General features: G+C 35.9%; 1 protein-coding gene across 5 annotated transcripts; it reads right to left on the bottom strand.

Annotated features, from left to right (window-relative positions):
- Positions 1-1,657: 1,657 nt before the first annotated feature.
- Positions 1,658-17,689, bottom strand: ms4a17c.1 (membrane-spanning 4-domains, subfamily A, member 17C.1). Of its 5 annotated transcripts, none has more exons than XM_073949553.1 (8): positions 17,606-17,689; positions 8,435-8,503; positions 7,502-7,569; positions 6,004-6,167; positions 5,426-5,545; positions 5,287-5,343; positions 2,345-2,482; positions 1,666-2,248 (listed from the first exon to the last, which is right to left on the bottom strand). In XM_073949553.1, exons 4-8 carry the CDS (start codon positions 6,148-6,150, stop codon positions 2,105-2,107), a joined length of 606 nt encoding a protein of 201 aa, XP_073805654.1. In that variant the 5' UTR covers positions 6,151-6,167; positions 7,502-7,569; positions 8,435-8,503; positions 17,606-17,689; the 3' UTR covers positions 1,666-2,104. The 5 variants fall into 5 exon arrangements, 4 of the variants coding, with proteins under 4 accessions (NP_001314864.1, XP_073805654.1, XP_073805653.1 ...); XM_073949552.1 differs by lacking the exon at positions 17,606-17,689 and adding an exon at positions 13,820-13,866; XM_073949554.1 differs by lacking the exons at positions 7,502-7,569; positions 17,606-17,689 and adding an exon at positions 13,820-13,866.
- Between the last annotated feature and the right edge of the window lie 517 nt (positions 17,690-18,206).

Genomic DNA, 18,206 nt, shown 5'->3' with positions numbered 1-18,206 from the left:
AATGTGATGGCCTGTCATATGGCCACACAAGATTGAGGGTAACACACACACTCACACACACACACGCACACACACACACTGTGTCCTCGTGCCTTACCGCTGGGCTATCTCATATGGTGTCAAAACGTGGATTTTAATAGAGAACACAGTTTTTTTTTTGTTTGTTTCCTTCTCTATAGCCTCAGTACATTGATTTGCCATGAGCCGTCAGCAAAAGAAGGGGCCCATGAAGCCAGTTTTTGTGGAGCAAGAGGAGGAGCAAGAAAGGCCTGCAGAGGAGGAAATGGAGCTCAAGGATAAAGATGAGATGGCAAGTAGAGAGCCAACCTTGGCTGATTTAACCAGTTTGTTCAGTGCTCATATGGCAAAAATGGATTCCAGGGAGGCGGTCAGAAAGCAGGAGCACATGGATCAAGAATGACGGTATAAAGCATTACAACATCAGTTCAGTTTACTACAAATAGAAGTACAGGCCCTCACCTCGCCTACATCTGATGCCTGCCACATTGATACACATTCTCTAGATGTGCATGGTGCTTAAGCAGATTCTGATAATCAGCAGTTAACCTCCTCAAATGTCTTCCACTCCAATGTTGACCTTATTGAAGATCGCTCCCCACCACCAAGATTCCGTGAACCTCGATTAGAGAAGTTGGCTGATTCTGATGAAATAGAGCACTTCTTAATAACTTTTGAATGAATCGCTACAGCCTATTGCTGGCCTAAAGCTGACTGGGCATTTCATTTGATCCCTTTATTAAGTGGCAGGACAAGAGCTGCATATGTCCATATGGACCTGGATGACTTTTCCGAGTATGATAAAGTTAAAGCCGCCATCTTGGTAAAGTATGATATAAATGCTGAAACCTATAGATTAAGATTTCACTCCCTCACTGTTCTTCCTTCTGAGGCTCCCAAGGAACTGTATACCAGACTTAAAGACCTGTATGGAAAGTGGATTAAGCCTAAAGGAAAAACTACTGAAGAGGTAGGAGAAACTTTAGAACAATTTCTACTTTCTCCTAAACTTCAGGTCTGGATAAAGGAGTGTGACCTCACGACGGCAGCAGAAGCTGCTGCATTAGCAGATGTCTTTGTGGCAGCAAAAGGGAAGAATCAGTCCTGGGGGGTGCGAAGGCCTGTGGGAAGGCCACCCTTTTCTCAGTTTCCATGGCTGGATTGGGTAAGACTCCTCAGGGAGGTTCCCCAGAAATGAAACCTGAAATGGCTCTGAAAAGACCAGTGGTCTGCTTTCTCTGTGGACAGGAGGGGCACACAAAACCAACTTGCCCAAGAAATTTCGTTAAACCGACTAATCTGTGTTATGTTCCTAGAGGTGGGGCGGATAAAGCCCAGAAACCAAATTGATTGCTGCATACCACCACTGTGAAAGTCAACGGTAAAGAGTTTCCTGCTCTGATTGATACTGGGAGTGACCAGACACTGGTGAGTCGGAAGGTTGTGGCTCCATCTACACACACACACACACACACACACACACACACACACACACACACATACACGCACATTCGCTTAGACCAAAACAATACTCTCCTGCTCCTTCACTAACTGACACGCACACCTTGCTCGAAACTACACACATACAAACAGGCATCGCATCCATAAGCACTTTAGGTAATAGAGACTGACAACTTTCCTTTGTTTCATATCTTTATTTATAAAACAAGCTCTAAATATTACATGTCACAATTTCTTTCGGTTTCGGTACACAGACAAAAAAAAAATCAGGATTGAGGATTTACAATTAGATGTTTTGTCTTAAGATAAATTTCAACATGCAAGTAGAGCTGCACCCCTGATAAAAACTCTCTCTTTCTTGTAATTGTCTAGTTATGCAGATATTGCTTATGTGTTTGATCAATTCAGGAGCTAAATTCTTAGATGCATATCTTTGCTCTGTTGTGACAGATACTCAAAAAAAATGAAGAAAAATAAAATCACGATTATTACATATAAACTCGGTGTAATCTTCGGATGTTACGATCTCCTCACTGTGTTTTAATATTCTTGCGTTCTTGTTTAACAAGATCCATAAACCATGAAGTCTAAAACCCTGACTTTGAATCTTGTTGCTTGATAGCTGCTAAATAGATTGATTTAATGCCACATTGACCACTGATTCACTGTTACAGGTGGCTTTACAGGCAAATCCTGAGATACAGATGGAGATAATGAACTGAAGGATGGAGAAGATCAGCAAAATTCCAAAAATCCCCTGACGAAATTCCTAGGTTAAAAGTAAGTTAAAACATCAGTTAATAGCTGAATAATAATTGGATCCATATTAAAACAAAAGCTCACACATTGTACAATTATTACTTACACAGATCCCAACATTTCCATAGTAAGAAGAATAGTCACATGAAGGAGAGATCAGTAGACCAAAGTCTATGCCTAGCAGAATAATGGCTATTCCTGAAGTAACGGTACTGAACACATTCATTCCAAGAGACGCTTTCACCTACATAGAGAAAAAAAAAAATTTTAAATGACAGAAATTGCAACTAAATTGTCCTACACCTTTTTTTTTTTTTACCAATGTAACAATAAATGTGATGTTTATCTGTTAGTGGTAAAATCATTAATGTCACTTAAGCAGCTGGGATAAATTCGGAGAAGCATCAGCTACACACTTTATTGCTCACTGGCTGTACACTTTAAGGAAAAACTGAACCAAATCAGGGTTTTTTGACATAACAGCAGAGCTCTTTTGATGCTAAACAGAACTCTTTCATAAAAGGCTTGATCAAGAGCAATGTTGTAAATTGTTATGTATTTGGGTTCAAAATTTTAAAGTAGAAATATAAAAAGGTTTGTTCTCATTACTTTAGTCAAATTTGAACTTGCAGTAAAACATGACAGGTCTTGCTAATTGGCCCAACTTGACCTGGATATCAGAACTCTCCCTCCTCATGACGGCCCCCCTGGCAGATCTCTTTGAGGGAAGACCTTCTCTCTCAGGGACAGGGCACCATCTGGCACCCTCGCCCAGATCTCTGGAACCTCCATGTGTTGTCCATAAACACAGTGAGAAAGACTTAGTTAACCTATCGATGGCAGTGGTTAATAATATCACTCAGGCTAGAGCCCTCTACAAGGCATGCCTACGCCCTGAAGTGGAGTCTATTCACTGAGTGGTGCGCTTCTCACCAAGAAGACCCCCGAACTTGCCAGATCAGCGTTGTGCTTTCTTTCGTTCAGAATAAGTTGGAGCGGAGGCTGTCACCCTCCACATTGAAGGTTTACGTGGCTGCCATTTTCGCTCATCATGACACGGTGGATGGCCATCCACCGTGGGAAGCCATAACCTCATCATCCGGTTCCTTAGAGGCGTGAGGCGATTAAATGCACTCGGAGCGTCACATCCTCTTGGGCGCGAGCACGCGGTGCCTTTCTATTAGACATCTGTAGAGCTGCGGGCGAACCCTGCAGAGATTCCTCCATGGCCCCTAGTATCTGACTCAGCGGAGGAGTCAGTTGTTGACCTGTTACAATGTTGGCATACCCGCTGGTTAACCCGCGTTCTGGATATAGGTGCCTGCTTTGTGCGATCCTTACTGGCAATCCCATACGCTTCACTCAGCTACGGTTTAGTCCCTCTTCTTAGGCGGGCTTAAGTCTTTTCTCCCCGCTAACCAGCCTTCATATGTGTACTCCCCCTTCTCAGGGTTAGTCTATATGTCTTCTTGCCACCAAATCTCCCCTTCTGGGCAGCAGGTGGCCTCCACAGTGTTTTCCCTATCGGGACTGCACGCTTTCCCAATGTAATGTCGTATCTCAAATTCCTAGAATTAAGTGCACTAGGTGTATTTTTACGACTTCCCAAAAAATATATCTAAACCTTTGAGGTAAGTGAGGTAAGTTAGGGCCAGGGGGCACGTTGGAAGGCTACGCCTCTGGTGATGTGAGTGCGCACACGCTTAATCTGGCAAACCTCTCACCAGTGATGTGGTAAGGCTCATTTGCTGTGGCGTTTTCCATACATTTCCCCATTGTGGATGTTTCCACATAGCATTGAATTTCCCGTCCCACTGGGGAACGAAACAGTTACTGAAGTAACCCTTGTTCCTCGAGAGGGGCAACGGAAATGCTATGTTCCTTCGTTACAGCAATTGCCCATTAGCTGTTAGCTGTAGAAGGCTCTTCAGCTAAAAAAGGTGAATCAGTAATGCACAGCTGGCATCTTTATACAACATTAATTAACATTGCTGTCAGCTGTACATGTGGACGGCGCCAACTCATTGACATTTCATTGGCTCGTTTTATTACTCCTTCAGATGATTGGCTTCTGACAAAATCTCCATAGTGGAAGTTTCCAGATAACATTACAAATGAACAGGCATTTAAAGAAAGCAATCTTTTGCCTGTTGAGCGAGTGTTGAAAGTCAGTGTTGTTGGATAGTAGAATGCCAGAAAAAATAAGGAGGTCCTGTGACAGTTACAGATTTGAAATCAAATAAATGAAAAATAAAACCCCTTAATAAAATAAATTTTGCTGTGTATTTTTGCAAAAACAAATGTACTTTTTCCTCTTGACTGAGGAGAATTTTTTTTGGATTGAAGAAGGTTGTAAATAGTGTTTTTTAATTAATAAATTTTTTTTTGAAAAACCTTGAATTAAAGATTACTTAAAACTATTAAACAGCACTCCATCTTGTACTAAGTCAATTTCGAAAAACGTACCAAATTTTGGCTACTTTATACTAGCTAGAACACTGAAGTAAATCAGAGTTTACCATGGAAATGACTAAAATACTACAGAGATTATACATTTTATTTTTAAAAAGGTTAATTACCTAATATGTAAAATAATCAAAAATTATTTATCAGGGATCATCATAGAGGAAAGAACCACAACTAATCTGGCATATGTTTTAAGCAGCGGATACTCTTTCAAAACATGGGGAGAACATGCAAACTCCACACAGAATGCCAACTGGCCCAGCCAGGACTCAAATCAGTGACCTCTTTGCTGTGAGGCAACAGTGCTAACCACTGAGCCAATGTGCTACAATGGAAAGAAACAGTGCTTAATAAAAAAAATAAACAAAAACAAAATAAAATAGAAACTTAAACATAAGATAAGTAAATTTTGATCTGAAATCTTTCAAATTATCTAAAGTTAAAACCACTGTTCAATGTTTGATAGCTTGCAATGTTTTAAATTGCATAAAAATGTCTTTAATGATGTAAATGAGTGGTGTAAAGTAAAAGACAATGTGACAGAAGAAGAGCAGTCAGCCACATTATATGTACAGTACATACCACACACAGATGAAGATGATTCTGTGCAACAACAGACAGAGATCCAGCACTGATGTACTGAAAGAAACAGAACATGTCAAAAACCATTCTGTAAATAAACAATCATTGGCAATAGAGCGAAACAATGATAAAAGCTTACAATGAAAGATCCCCAGTAGGTGATTCCACTAAAGACCACAATTGCAGGTTGATAGCGCACATTGAAGGTGAGTACAGTACCAAGTAAGAAGACTATTACTCCAATCATTATCTGGACAGTCTAGATAGCAGATAAAGATCATTTCTCATGATGACATAATACAGCACCAAACCTTACAGAAAAACCCAGCATGTGCAATCATGTTAAAATCACATCAATTATGTGAACTATGTGAAACAGATGGTTTATGCAGTTTATTTGTGTATAATTCTAAGCGGGCTTTTAGCAGTTGGGTTAGTTACTTTCGTGTGTATAAAAGGTAGCTTTATTACACTTGCATTTTGTGAGTTAATAATACAGAAAGTAACTCTACAAGTTAAGATTCCACTAATCTTGTCAGTGGTAATGCAAGGACACCATTCCATAATAAGCATTACCAAAAGGGCAGAGTAACCTAAAAATCTGACACTAATGCTTAACCAAAAACTCAGTGTTAATATTTGATATCTAGAAGGAATGAAATGCTAAGCATAATCCCAGAACCATACACCATTGTAATTCATTCTTAAATGCGTTACCCCCAGTGCCTTTGGTTGTGATTTGAAAAATCCTTGAAGAGGCGTATTGGCCTCCTGTCCGTCATCACTACTAAGTTGTGTCACTTGTGGATTTATTTGGATGACGACTGTCGCTTTTTCAGTGGAGATGATCTTGCTGCTTTCCATTCTAAGAGCAATCTCACCTGTATTTAAAATGCAATTTAATACAACAGACATTTTGATAGTATGATTTAATATGCTTATTATTACACATTTCCAAGGCATTTAATAATACATCTGTTTAGTTTAGTTTTTTTTTAATAGCTCAAATGTTGTCACTGTGATACTCAAAATCTTTACATTTCCTGACGTAAATAGTAATTGTAAATACATGCTGAATTTTAATTAACATGCTTATTGATACTTACTGAGATTTGAGATGTTGATGTTTTTAAAGCTAGAATATTATTTCTGCAGCCTTATTTCTAAACAGATGTCAAAAATTTTAATAGAATCTTTATGTAATTATATTTGTGCCAAAAAAGTAGCTTTTACAAAAAAAACATAAACAATGCACCATTACAAAATAAGAAAAAAAAAAAACGTTTTAATTACAGTCTCAAAAAATGTAACATGCTCTACCAACAATCTAAAATTTTATTTAGTTCCCTCCTTACAAATTCAGAAAAAAGTCTAGCAAAGGGAATCATTCTATGGTGGTTTTGCCAAATTTACTCAAGAACAAGGTTCATTTCACCATGTTTGTTAGATCATTTGAAATGATCTAATAGATTTCCTGCATTAAATCGCCACTGAAAGTATTCAGCCTCATACTGAATTTAAGTAAACTCTTAAACAGAGAACAATTGCAATTTTTCAAAAACCAAATGGCATCAAATGCTAAATGTCGTATTGTTTTAATAAAAACCCAGGAGAGCAACATACATTCAAAAACTGTAAGGTGTATACTACTCGATTTTAATGTACACATATTAATTATTTTATATGTAATACAATCAACTTCAATTGTAAGGTCAAAAACTTTTGAAAAAAAAAAAGCCTTCAAATGTTACACATGATAGTTTTAAAGTTCAATAGCTCTATATAAGAATGACTGACAATCACAAAACCCACTGCAAAGTGTTCATGTAGTTCTCAATTATAATGTACATCCTTTAGTTTTTTTTTATTACAGTAAACTGCAAATCAGAGGGCAAATTGCAATGTTTTCATAACCGAATAGACTGGGTTTTATAATTTTGATTGAAGTCACTCTCATATAAAGCTATTGTAAGTCTTGTAAGTCATTCTTATATAAAGCTATTGAATTTTAAAATTATGATATTTAGCATCTGAAAAAAAAACATTATTGAGAGAGCAAGTTACAAATTTGTTTTGAGCGTTTTTCTTATTTTGTAATGTGGATTTTTGTAAAAGATAAAAAATTAAATATATACATATACACCCTCTGAGCTTTGAACATTATACATATCATAAAAAGCTAAATGATAATTAAAAAAAGCATGAAATATTTTACCTGAAATGAAATGAGTTGAAGTTGTGGATGTCTGATGCTCTTCTGGTGTTTGTTTGTGTTTGTGGAACCTTAAGGAGGAGCTTGTATCAGATGAGCTCACTTTATACTGTTATTGGTTGTGTTCTCCAGGGTTAAAAATCCTATACAGTAGGTGCATTTCTAGCTATTTTTTTTTTTTAATTACTGTATGATTTTGGGAATTATACTTACTGCCCTTTAGAAGCTAATGCTTACATGCTGTTTTGCATGTTGTTGAAAAAAATGCTTCACTTATATATAAATAACACAAATTACATGATAACATGAAAGTTATGCAGTTCTGATTGCATCATATTGCCTTCTTAAATATATTTTCCTTAATAAATAATAAATGCATTTTGTTGAAACTATTGCACAAGTTATTCGGCTTGATTAATTCTTAAAATCTTAAAATCTTGATTAATCTTAAAATCTAAAAACTGCTTTTAGGGCTTGTACAGAATATTTTGTCATTTGTTCTGATATACATTTTAAAAATAACCTTTTCGACCTAGAAACAGAATTGAGGCAGTTGGTTTTGCAAATACTGTGAGCAGATGTAGAGGATGTATTGACCACATTCATTCCACTGCAGGTTTTTTTCCACCCACAAGGAAAGATTCTTATTTTTTAAACTAAATATTGTTTTTACTGCAACTGACAGTGATTTTTTGATTCAAGACATTAAAAATATGCTTATAGAAATTTTAAAAATCAGAAGTTGACAGTTTAAGTAGTAACATGATAAAGTCTAATTGAAGTTTATGAGATGCACTCACTAATACAGTATACTGAAACAAACATTTGTGTGTGTGTGTGTGTGTGTGTGTGTGTGTGTGTGTGTGTGTGTGTGTGTGTGTGTGTGTGTGTGTGTTTGAACAAGAACAAATACCATTGTGGTAAATGAGGGCTTACCATGGAAAGTATTGCAGTGTATTTATTTTCCGTTTCTGCAAAAATGCATCAGTGGTTTTACATTAAAAGCTGTAAAAAAAAAAGTGCATTTAACCCATCAAATGGCGCACACAGTCATAGTTAGATATAGAGTCATAGTTCATTCCAACGTATTGTTTGTTAAAGGTGCAGTGGGTCAGACACACTTTTTGTTGTGCTGGTTGAAAGTCTCTTCACATTCCAATAGTGATGATTAAAGTAAATGATCTAAATGTTTTTTTTTTTTATTCTGGGTAAGGCATAAAACTAAGAAAATGTTCATCTAATTAAATATTGTTGAACCGACAAATCTCATAATTCTGAGAAGTAGACCAAACTGTCAACAAATGTAGATTTGTACAACTACGCATCTCTGTTCATGCAGATCTGCCATTGGTGCGTGCATGCGGGTCACAGCAGTAAAATCAAATGCTGAATCAAAACTTTTTAAAATACTTAAAAGTTACTTTTGCTTGCTAAAGGAAGGGCGACACCATGACTGAAGTATTTCTTTTAGACAGGTAATGTTCTGCTTTAAAACTGTTTTAGTCACACAAAGCTCATGTAGATTTTGTTGTTATGAATGGGTTACATACACAGAAGTGTCGTTCAGCCACTGAAATCTTCCAGCGAAGGATTGATGTGACTATTTTCAATTTCATATGAGTGTATTTTTAAGGCTTGGTTGTGTTTATAAGATGCAAAGGAATGTGTGCTCATGCTTCACTTGAAGAAAATCACGTTATTTTTTCATATATCTTACGCTGATTATTTACCACTATTCTGCTAACGTGAAAATGACTTCCTAGTTTTCCTAGATTTCCTAGTTCCTCTGAAAGCCCGCCCTAAAGAGGTTTTGATTGGTTAGCTAAAATAATGTGCTGTGATTTGCTTTGTTTTATACTCTTTTAAATCGATCGATAGAAGTGGAAGATGATTTTTTTTTAATATTGAGAGTGAGGACAATCAAATACGACGTGGATGTAAACACTTCGGCTCCAGGAAGGGCGTTGTTTTTTCGCTTTTTTATCGGCCATGGCTTCACTGTCCAAGGAAACAACATCGCATCAGACAAATGCAAAGGAATTTAAGTGACCGAGTGATTATAATGATGTGTCTGCTGTTATCAGGAGATATCCATCAGTGTCCTGGGCCTGCTTTATTGGATTTTGAAGGAAATTTTTCGAGTGATTCTAATGTGAAGCTCCGAGATTCGAATGATGTGTGGAACAGGTGTTCGGAAACCACAGCGGATTGGAGCTCTATATCTGACCGATGGAGAGATTTGCTTCCCTGTTTTTTAACAAGAGAAGTAAAACGCATGGATAAGGGTTCGGTGGAGATGTTTTCTACTTCTATGGAAGTAGATGGAACGCTGAGGACACTGAGGCCTGAAGTTGGGTCAACAGAAGGCGTCTTATTAAGGGATCTAACGAATGCAAAGATAAGTAATTTAAGAGACATTGGTACTTTAAAGGGGTTACATATGGTTCATCTTAACATGAGAAAAGCTGCTTCCAAAGATAAGAAAAGTGAGACATTTGAGTCAGGAATCCAATGTATCTCTGTTTGGCTGCAGTGAAACATGCCTGATTCAATATCGGGTGCAGAGATACATATAATAAACTACAATTTGATTCAAAGGGACAGAAATCGTAAAGGTGGAAGAGTATGTGTATATATTAGATCGGGCGCAGGCCCGGATTGGCAAATCGGGAGGACCGGGAGAATTCCCGGTGACCCAGTCCATTTTTTTGGCCGCGAGGGCCGGTGTCCCTGGTTGCTTGCACTCTTGCACTTTTTTCCTTTATGTATTTATTTGACCATAACCCTTTATTTATTTTCTCGCAACCCTTGTGGCAAAATTCAATCTGCAGGTTAATATTGGTGTAACTATCATACGACCCCAAACAGTGGCACTTTAAAGAAAAAAAGAATTCGATTAATTAATATTAATAAATATAACACATGCTTACTGAAGATCAGATGATTAGAAATTAAAAAAGGGGAAAACAAGACGTAGCCAGTCTGGTCCAGAGGTCAGCTTCTGTGTTACGACGCCACCGACCTGGGTTTGAATCTCACCAAATTTTATTTATTTATTTAAATTTTTAGTGTTAAGACATATAATACAGTTTGAATTACTTATGTAGGTGTAAATATGTTATGTTTTGGGTGACCACTGTTACAAAGGACTGGATATCATTCATTCATTCATTTTCTTGTCGGCTTAGTCCCTTTATTAATCTGGGGTCGCCACAGCAGAATGAAAAGCCAACTTATCCAGCAAGTTTTTACAGCGGATGCCCTTCCAGCCGCAACCCATCTCTGGGAAACATTTACATACACTCATTCACACACACACACACACACTCATACACTACGGACAATTTAGCCTACCCAATTCACCTGTACCGCATATCTTTGGACTGTGGGGGAAACCGTTGCACCCGGAGGAAACACACGCGAACCCAGGGAGAACATGCAAACTCCACACAGCAAAATATGAGGACCCAAAACAACTCTATGGGTGTTAATTTCAACACTTTGAAAGTGTCTCATGGGGTCCACTCAAAACTGAGTTAAATCAACACTTTCAAAAGGGTTGGCACATTGACACCGAAGTAAGGGTTAATTTTAACTCTGGGCAGAGTTAAAAATGTAACTATATTTAACACCGCCTGGTAGTAATTTTTTTACTACAATATGTTGTTATTTTATTCAACTCTCTTGAGTGTAAATATGGTAAAAAGGTCAAATAGACTGTAAATTACAAAAGAAAAAACATTTTATTTGAAAACATTCACCGCTTCAACAATTCATTCAGTTTTTAAAATGCAACAATGTCAAATATGCTTTAAATATTTTATTAGTACAGACAGTATCAACAAAAAAGTCTCAGTCCTTTAGTCCAAACTTGATGTTTCATCAGTGCAATTTGAAAGTTCAATATATCGTCACTCATAGTTTTCTTCTGAACGCATAGTTTTCTTCTGAAATGACATTTTAAACAACTTGGCTTGCAAATCTTTCACTTCTGGTGTTTCCTTGGTCCTCCATATCAAACACAGCAGTTTATGAAGGTATAAATGCTGGAAACTTGTGTGAAAACAAACTTTAGCTAGGAAATCTCATCAAGCATGTCCTGTGAATGAAGTGCTTTCCAGCCACAGGATGACTGTTTTATCCATGATGATGTAGCAGCTGCTGATCGCTCGTCTGGTGGTTCCTGATGCACGGATATACTGTAGGGTGATGCTCATCTAAGAACTCTTCAAGACTCCAGCATGACTAAGAAAAATGTTTGAAAACAAATTGCAATCAAATTCTATGATATATTTAAAAGAACATTTAAAGTAAATAAAACATTCAAGAAATCTAAACTCACCTTTTGAAAATCTTCATGATGATCCACAACTTGACTCTACCAGCTGGTTGAGGTGACAGGATATGGAAAAGTAGAAAAAACACATACATCACTGTTGGATCTCCAAAAACAATTAGGTTAACCACTATGACTAGAACTGGAAAAACAGGCAGCTGTTTGTCCAGAATCCTGAATTTAACACAACACTTGGAGCAAAATTTAGAGGAGCTTAAAATCTTTTATATCATTTAGTGATGCTGACTTCCCCAAAATATTGGCCACAGTGTAAAAAATATTCATAAACTTACAGTTTTATGTAAGTGTGTGCCTGCGTGTGTGTGTGTGTGTGCGTTTCTTTACCAGATTCAACTTCAACTTGTAAGTAATAGTTCACCCACAATACAAAACTTATCACCTTCGTGTCATTTGTTATTCTTGAATGCTCTAATACCCTCTCAGCTTATGTGAAACAAATACAGAACTTTATCAAACATACCTTCATTATTATCACCACATATGACCAAGAAGGTGTGCTTGGTCATTTCACCAACACTGGAAATACACCATCCGTCACCATCACAGGGTCTTGTGTTATTGTATAGAGAACTGTGACTGTTAAAAAACAACAAAACATTAGTATCTAACACATATGCATAACCTTCAGATAAAAAAGAGAGATGAACATCACAAAGTATGCCTCACACTTTTTCACATATCTTTTGATTCAGATGTTGATTATTGATAATAAATCTACAAATCAAACCTGTATCATCTTTAGGCTGCTCAAATATGAATCAGTTGATTAATTTTACAGACAGGTGGCTGTTTACAACGCACTAAATTGTCTTCAATAAAACGGAAATGTTGTGTACATGCTAGGTTTAGTCTATAAGCACAATATCATGCGGGAGAAAAAGTTTGACTAAGATGTTCCTGACTACAGAAATAGCCTAACTTACTAACGTCAGACATCCCGAGTTGGGAAAAGTCACTTTCGGGGGATACAGAGTTGATTTGCGGGAAGTAGCGGGAGAGATGGGTACCTGAAGAGCAATGGGATGAATTGCGCGCGACGTACCTAAAGAGCGGTGGGGGTGACTTGCGCGCGACGTACCTGAAGAGCTGGGAGGGATGCGGTGGAGAGGGGTGTGCAAAGTGTTTAATGACCGGGCGGGAGACGCGCGATTTCCGGGAGATTATCATTCATTTGCGGGCATCTACTTGGGCATCTGGGAGTCTATGTGCATTTGCGGGATAACGTTAACGTTAGTCCCGCAACTTCCGGGAGACTTCTGTAACGTTAAATGTCCGAGAAAGTGCAAACGCGGTCATTTAAAAACATTAATGTTAACATTCCGACTTTAATGGTTGTCAACACTTAATATAATTTAAGCGTACGTTATCACACGAGTCTATGGACTAACGGTATATGGACGGCCACGAATCAACCAGTTTACAAGGGCCGCGGTGTTTAAAATAACCAAATTAACGTACACGAATAACAAACAATCATATGTTTTAGTCAGGAAGCCTTTTACAAGTAAGCATGTGTTGATTTACTCACCAGATATGTTTTAGAAACTCTCCAGAGCTTATGGAAACCGTCCTGTGTTGCCGTTAGCATCCGGGCAGAGTAACGTTAGGCTGTTAGGCGGCTCTGGGGATTCCCTCGCTAGTTTGCTTCAAATTAAAGGAGAAGTGTCGATTTTATTTTATAGATGGGAAACAACGCACAAAATGGCATTAAGCGTGACAGAAATGCGTTGAACATGTACATTTGATGTTTTTATGCACTTTGTATGCGTGAGCATATATAAAAACATTCTTGAAAATAAGTCAATAGTAATGCAGTTAAGCTAGATACACAAACGACCATGAATGAACCGCAGAAGTTTAAAATTGTCACTCCATTCTAAAGTTATTAACTTAACAATATGTCTACAACTGTATTTCCTTAAAAAAAGTCAGTGAAATACCAACATTTAGGTAGTTTGACTCACCAGTTGCTGTTCTAAACCTCAGATGGAAAATGGCGTCTGGAAAATTCTTCAGTGACTGGGGCTGCATGAATTCCCGGATGTTGGAAATAACACCACCAAGTGTTGAAAAGATAACTCCTTGATTTCTCACTGAATAAAATCAATTCTAACTCTTATTATATTCATTTGTCAAAATCTAACTCTTTAACGTCAACACTTTACTCTGAAATGCTTCAACACCGAGAATTTAACTCTGATGAATTTGCTGTGCAGACTGGATATCTATAAAGAATTTTGCACAGAATATACAGATAATGAAGGAAAGGACATTGTGATGGTTTAAAGAATAGTTTTGGAGATTTAGCTACCCTTTAAACTTCTCAAATTTACGAAAAACATTTGAAGTTCATTTTAAACTGAATTGGAAATGACATTATTTTAATAGTCAGTCATGAACTGAGGTGGGCCGGTCTAAGGCTTGAAACTCTAGGGCTGAAAAGGAGGCCTACTTTGGCCCTGATCGGATGTTATGTCAAAAGAGAGCAAAGGCTTGGATTGTGATGCGGTTAAAGCTGTTTGGTTGGACATTATGTTAACGAGTAGCAAAGCATTTTTAGTTGGGTTTTGTTATCGCCCACCTGATCAGAATTAGTTTTATGAAACTCTGGTTGGGATTTTAAGTAAGTAAATTTTTAAGATTAGACAAGAGTTGATAATTATGGTTGACTTAAATAGGGACATGTTGAAACAAGATTCATCAGTGTTTAAACATTTTAAATTATTTTGTGATTTATATGTGTTTAAACAGATTATCACAGACAAAACAAGAATTACCCCTATAACGAAGACTATCATTGATATTGTATTGGTTTCTGATAATTCTAAAATTTTGAAAAGTGGTGTTATAGATGCTGGTATTAGTGATCAGTGTATTGTTTATGTAACTAGGAAAGCTAGGAAAGAGGCTATAAAACATCATAATACAGTGAAACTGAGATCTCTCAAGAAATATAGTCCACAGGTTTTAATGACTGAACCTAGCAAGGTTGACTGGTCTAAGGTCTTGCAGTGTGATGATGTAGATTGGGCCTGGAGTAGGTTCAAGACAAATGTTTTTAAAGTTTTGGATAAAGTTGCACCTTTTAAAAAGTTAAGAATTAAGCAAAGGACTGAACCTTGGATGAAGGATAGTATTTTAAAAGCAATTAAGGAGCGTAATGATAATTTTTAAATGTTTAAAAAAGATAGTAACAATTTATTTTAATATAAGCAAGAAATGGAAGGAAGTAAACGATGAGGTAAAAAATATATATATATATTTTTTGAGAATAAGATAAAAGAAACTAAGCAAGATTCGCAAAAATTGGAAGATTATCAAATGATGTAGGGCCTCAAAAAAGTCTAAAACTAATTGTTCAAAAATGTGCCTTATTTTGGATGGAAAATTGATGTCAGATCCGTTAAAGGTTGAAAGTTGTTTTATTAGATTTTTATAACTGTGGCAGAGAAATTGGTTAAAAAGCTCCCAGTCAAAATGGGAGTTGGAAATTGGTTAAAAAGCTCCCACTTAAAATGGTATTTTTAATGATAAATTAGTTATAGAGTATTGTGCCAAATGTGGTTTTAATTTAGGAAGTTTTGTGTTTAATAAAGTAGATGAGGGGAATATATTTAAGAAATTAAAAACACACACAAAAAAAAAAATAATAGAGCAACAGGGTTTGATAATATTCCAGTGCAGGTCCTCAAAGACTCTGTAAAATTGATATCTCCAATGGTTTATTAATTATTATTAATAATATATTATTATTATTATTATTAATCTTTCTATTTGTCAAGGTAAAGTTCCGGATGATACAAGCAAGAGTTATTCCTCTTTTTAAGAAAGGTCGTAGGTTTGATGTTAATAATTGTAGGCCGGTATCAATTTTGAGTTCTTTGTCTAAATGAGCAGATTTAGGATAATTTTTTAAAATATGACATATTGTATGAGTTTCAATTGGGTTTTAGGAAAAATCATTCTATTGATTCAACAATTTTATATTTAACTGATTATATAAAGAGAGATATGGAAAAAAGGGAAGTTAAGTGGGATATTTTGTTAGACCTACAAAAAGCGTTTGATACAGTTGACCACAGGATATTGCTTTTAAAAGTAAAAGCAATGGGTTTTGATAATATGGCCTGTAAATGGATAACATCTTACCTTGAAAACAGAAGTCAAACAGTAAATTTAAATGGAGTGTTATCAGATTATTCGCCTGTCCCTTATGGGGTTACACAAGGCAGTGTTTTAGGTCCGTTGCTTTTTTAATATACCTTAATGATTTGAAAATGGCTTGTTCAAATAAGCTTTTGTTATATGCGGATGATGCAGCAATAATTGTGTCTCATGAGAGGAGGGATTTATTAAAAACGAAATAAGTAAATAAATTAATAAAGTCTCTAAATGGTTTTGCCATTTGAATTGGAGAACACTAGTAATATTGCAATGATCCCCATATAATATTTCTAAAAACATTCAGGGCCCTATCATACACCCGGCGCAGTGTGGCGCAAGACGCGGCGCAATAGTCTTTTGGTAGTTTCAGCTTGGCGCAAGAGTCGTTTTGAGGCGTTGCGCTATGCTGTTTAAATAGCACATGCATTAGCGCTCATTTGTGCGCCCATAGGCGTTCTGGTCTAAAAAGGAAGGCGTTCTGAGGCGCACTGCTGGCGCGTTGCTATTCTGAGAAACTAAAATAGATTTTTCATTAGACCAAAACTAACCCGGTCTAAACTCCGGCGCAGAGTTGCACCTCGCTTATGCACTGCTTAATACGCACAAGAGAGCAATAGGCAAATATCTTTACATATGAAAAAATTTAAATATTAAGGATACATATAGGATATAATAAGAATAGATATAAGATATAAATATAAAGGATTAAAATATTACAAAACATTATTTTCTAGCCTACATAAATATGAAAAATCACTGCTTTTATGTCTTCATCTCGGGAGGCTTTTTCAGTTCATTCAAAACAATTTGCTTTTGTATAATGTTATTATTATTAGCAGTATTATTTAATATATCCATATTTATATTTGTTTTATTGAAAACAAGCTTAGATTTGCCCACCTGTCAGGTTTAAGACCATATGGGGCATGGCAGGTGTATTTGGAAATAACTCAGTATTTTGACCCCACTTGGCCATTATTGTTCATTTATTCGTTTGCTAGAAATTTGAACTGAATTTAGAAATAGTTTTGAAACAAATCTTTGCACTTAACAAACAAAAGTATTTATTTATAGACTAATTGATGTCTGTGCGTAAAGGTTTCCCTATCCAAGAGCGAAAGTGAAAGTAGATCATTTATCTCTCATTCTCACGCAGTAGATGCTCTGTTTAACAGTTTTCTGTTAAAAAAAACAGTTTGCTTGTGAAATGCTCATTTTTTCCACTTAGACTTACTTTGCGTCCTGTAAATAGCGAATGCGCTCTTGGTGCGACGCAGCTGGGTCTTAAAGGGAATGGGAGATGAGACTCTAATTGGTTTATTCTCAAAACACACCTATAACTCATTAAGAAAATAAACTCAACCCTTTTAGACCATGCACCTAGGCGCAAAGCAGATTTCCCGTCCTTAAATTAGCAAAAACGCGTCCTGACACGCCCTGAAAGCGTTTGCGCCCTGCGTTTTGCGCTCTGCGCATGGACCGTCAAAATAGAGCCCTCAATGTGCATGGCCATGTGTGAAAGTAGTTTCCAAAAAAGTATTTTACAATAATAAAAGTTATATTATATAATATTGCGCATTTAGTACCATATAAAATGAAGATCCATTGCGATGAAGACTGAAGATTCCAGAATCTATGAACATCAGAGTAATAGCGACCACTGCAGTCATGGCACTAAGCACGTTCATTACAAGAGACGCTTTTACCTACAGGAAGAAAACCTGATATGTTAAAGTTGAAAGTTACAGTGAGTGTAAAACATTCTTAAGTGTTGCCATTAACATTCCAAATATGTCAAATTTTATTGTTATGACATATACATATATATATATATATATATATATATATATATATATATATATATATATATATATATATATATATATATATATATATATATATATATATATACTGTATATAAATATATATATATATATATATATAAATATATATATATGTATATATATATATATATATATATATATATATATATATATATATATATATATATATATATATATRTGTATGTATGTATGTATGTATGTATGTATRTATATATATATATATATATATATATATATATATATATATATATATATATATATATATATATATATATATATATATATATATGTATGTATGTATGTATGTATGTATGTATGTATATATATATATATATATATATAT

Source organism: Danio rerio, chromosome 5 (assembly GCF_049306965.1).
Source record: "Danio rerio strain Tuebingen ecotype United States chromosome 5, GRCz12tu, whole genome shotgun sequence".
In the NCBI taxonomy this organism is placed as follows: domain Eukaryota; kingdom Metazoa; phylum Chordata; class Actinopteri; order Cypriniformes; family Danionidae; genus Danio; species Danio rerio.
The sequence above is the reverse complement of the archived record's forward strand: the minus strand, read 5'-3'. Positions and strand labels throughout refer to the sequence as shown.

Bases quoted from the DNA above. Each gene is read 5' to 3' on its own strand.
- ms4a17c.1 (XM_073949553.1), bottom strand. From the start codon at position 6,150: ATGGAAAGCAGCAAGATCATCTCCACTGAAAAAGCGACAGTCGTCATC. The intron at 5,546-6,003 runs GTAACGCATTTA...TCTGCTATCTAG, and splicing joins CACAACCAAAGGCACTGGGG to ACTGTCCAGATAATGATTGG. The intron at 2,249-2,344 runs GTAAGTAATAAT...CTTTTAACCTAG, and splicing joins ATGGAAATGTTGGGATCTGT to GAATTTCGTCAGGGGATTTT.